We start from the raw sequence: 3,401 nt of genomic DNA on the forward strand, positions 1-3,401 counted from the left end.
CCGGCCCCCGGGCTCCCCACGTGAGGCAGAAGACGAAGATGCTGGATGCAGATGAGGGCAAGCGCGGCTCCACGGCCTCTCAGTACGACAACGTGCCCGAGGACGGTCCGGGAGGCGCCGTGGAGGAGGCGCTGGAGCGCGCGCGGGCGCAGAGCCCCCGGAGGCCCGCCGAGCCCGGCGCCAGCCCGTCCAGAGCCCTGCCCAAGTTCGCCCTCAAAGTCCTGCCTTCGAGTTACGCCCAGCACCCGTTCCTGCCAGACGGGGAAGATCGCGGTCCTGCGCACCCCCCTTCGTACAGTAACCCCCCCACCTACCAGGGCAGCTCTCCAAAACGGGTCCCCGCCGCCAACAGCAGCTTCCCGTTTCCCCCCGGGGCACACACAAATCCTTCCCGGAGACCTTACGGCTCCACACTTTCAATCAGTGCTTCTCCAGAGAAATCTTACAGCCGCCCGACTCCTCTGGTCCAGCCGTCGAGTCGAATAGAAGTTCTCCCTGTTGATCTTGGTGCCGGCGGATATTCGGGCAATTCAGGGTCCCCAAAGAATGGGAGATTCATCCTTCCTCCAGGGGATTGTTTGCCAGATAACAGAAAATTGTCAGAAGTTGGTTACACGTGGAGACCAGAGATGCACGGACAGCCGTGGACAAGAGATGTCAACCGTGGCCACTTGAGCAGTTTCCCAAGACACCCCACGTTTCACCACGCCCCCTATCAGGACCACTCACTCCCCTCAGTCTCCGTAGATGGTCCAGTGCGGTATAGAACTTCCCCAGCTCTGGAAGACGCCACTTCACCCGGGTTTCAGTATTCAGGGCCCTCGCCTCCAGCGTATCACTACAGAAATCGGGATGGACTCTCTATGCAGGAGTCAGTATTGCTGTAAGAATTCATTTGTACTTGCTGCAGACAAGAGAATAGAAACCGTATGAGACCTGAATTGCTATGTTTATAATTGCCAAAGCAGTATTTTATACGATTGTAAAGAACTCGCACAGTTCTCATGTATGTCAGTAATAAGAATATATGGAAGTGATTTCATTCCCACCTAGATGCTGCTTAAAGATGAGCTTTTAACGTGCATCATCACCGAACCCATTAAAAGGAATTTAACCTGGAAACATAGCAATAGCATTTAGGGATGCACGCACAGTTTCATTAATATCTTTCTCCAAAATCTGAATATTTGTACTCTCTTAGCCCATTCTATTTTGAGTAATGTTACAAAGCACTGAAAAGCAGTAGAATAGATATTTTTAAGGCTCTACCTAGTGTATGTGTTTTTTAATAGCTACTATATAGGCATCTACCCATATACAGTCAAACACAGAACTAAAAAAGTGTTAAAAGAACTTTTAATCTAGATCCATGGAATAATTTATTCTCCTTTTCCCTAACTTATCTTTTAGTCAGGTTTTGTCCGTCCACCGCCACATCCCCTCGTTTTATTTTTAACCCAGGTCCTAAAGTGACTTGAGGGTTTGCCCTGACTTGATTCAGCATCTCATGGAATGCTCAGCTTTCTCATTCAGCTTTCAGTCTGAAAATTAAAGACATTGGAGAGAAAGGCTAACCACTTAATGGTGCTTAAAAAAATCAGTGCAGTTTAAGTTTTGTTTTCAGAAGTGCAGCACGCAGTGTGTCCATGTTCACAGAGAAGTCAGCTTTTGTGTGTCTGTGCCCTTTTTTCTGGTCTGACTCCTACAAAGCTCAGAGCAGAGTATGCTTGCCAGACGCCCAGGAAGTGTGTGTATAACTCTCCAGTGGATGCCAGCTGAAGTTGCAAGTTACCGATCACCAGTCACTCATAGCAGAACCAACTGCTTTGAAATTCATTTGAAAGCAGGATTAATAATATGGTCCTTTCTTACTTCTGTCCCTTAAATTCCTGTGAAACCTCCCTACAAAGGGCAGGGAGATACTTACATGGTCTTTTCCTGGCCCTCTTCCTTTAAAGAATGTAGTCAGTGGATATTGCTGCTCTTAGGCCATTAAATTATTGCTTTGTAAAATTGTAAAAAATGATCCTAATTATTACTAGGAATCTCAGATTTTGGTCCTTTTTTTTTTTTTTTTTAAAATAGCGTGGCTATCATTTTTTCAGAAATCTTTTTTTTGGTTGGTTGGTTCAGTGAAAAAAGTTCAGTTTCATGGTAACAAATCAGCAACGTATTTCAGAATATTCTTTTACACTACAATGACCAAAACAGTGACCAAGTTTTGGGCACTCCAAGAAAGTATGTCTTTGGGTTTCACTGGAGAGCTTGTTTTCACCCTTACCTTGCTCTTGTTCGAACAGTAGAGAATAGAAAACCTAACACTGATGGTTCTTCTTGTAAATTGGGGCTTTTAAGCTTTCAAGGTACAGAAGTATATGTTATAAAATGAGAGTAACATTTGTTTAGCTAGTGAATGTGACAATATTTTTTATGTATATAATGAGTCTAATGTAATTTTAATCAACTTGGTAATGATGTTATTAAAGGGCAAAACAAATGCAGTGTATTAGCAGCTGAGCACTGCATAGAAACTCCGACAAAATCCAAATACCACAAGACTCCCGACCCAGATCATGTGGAAGCTGAGAAATAAATGTATATAAAAATGTAGCTGGGGATGTGAACTCCAATTTTAAACCTTGATTCTGTGACTTGTAATAATCCAAGCTGTACAATTTAGTTTATGATAGCAGCATCAAAGCTGCTTCAAAATATATATATATCAACAGTGGTAAATACTGTAGATTTATATATATATATATGCAAAAAATATATACACACACTATTTTCTTATGTCATCTATGACATTTTTTTATCTGTATACTTTTTTTGATGTGATTGTTTTTAACATGCTGAAGAAGTATATTTTGTTTGTGTCTTTTATGTGCTCTGTTCATATGGCATCTCTGATTTTTCTAAACCTTGTTCACTTCTAACTGAGTAGATATGACCCAGTATTTGCCTCCATGACTATATATATTGCAGTTCTGTGTTACATGCTTTACTAGCTTCCAGTAATTCTGTATTTAGAACCGTATCACCTGCCTTTATTTAATCAGCCATTTTTAATAGCTTACAAGTCTGTTAGTGTGTGAAATTCACTCAGTTGTGTCCAACTCGTTGCTACCCCCATGGACATATATAGTCATGGAATTCTCCAGGCCAGCATACTGGAGTGGGTAGCCTTTCCCTTCTCCAGGGGATCTTCCTAACCCAGGCAGGGATTGAACCAGGTCTCCCACATTGCAGGCGGATTCTTTACTAGCTGAGCCACAAGGGAAGCCCTTTTAATAGCAATAAGGAATTATTTTCAGTTTTCCTCCATTGTGAAATGTAGCTGTTGGTTTTTCAAGTAGGAAAATTTAATTTGAAATTATTTTGCCACCATCCACTTTGACTCT

The 3,401-nt window shown here is 42.6% G+C and overlaps 1 protein-coding gene across 1 annotated transcript in view; it reads left to right on the forward strand.

The window, feature by feature from the left end:
• USP6NL (USP6 N-terminal like) overlaps window positions 1–3,076 on the forward strand; it is a 136,462-nt gene extending 133,386 nt beyond the window's left edge. The window contains exon 16 of the mRNA XM_010854110.1: window positions 6–3,076. Within this exon, the coding sequence (XP_010852412.1) occupies window positions 6–887 (882 nt within the window). The 3' untranslated portion in view covers window positions 888–3,076. The remainder of the gene's footprint in view (window positions 1–5) is intronic.
• Window positions 3,077–3,401: the final 325 nt, after the last annotated feature.

Source organism: Bison bison, unplaced genomic scaffold (genome assembly GCF_000754665.1).
Source record: "Bison bison bison isolate TAMUID 2011002044 unplaced genomic scaffold, Bison_UMD1.0 scf7180017864337, whole genome shotgun sequence".
NCBI lineage: Eukaryota > Metazoa > Chordata > Mammalia > Artiodactyla > Bovidae > Bison > Bison bison.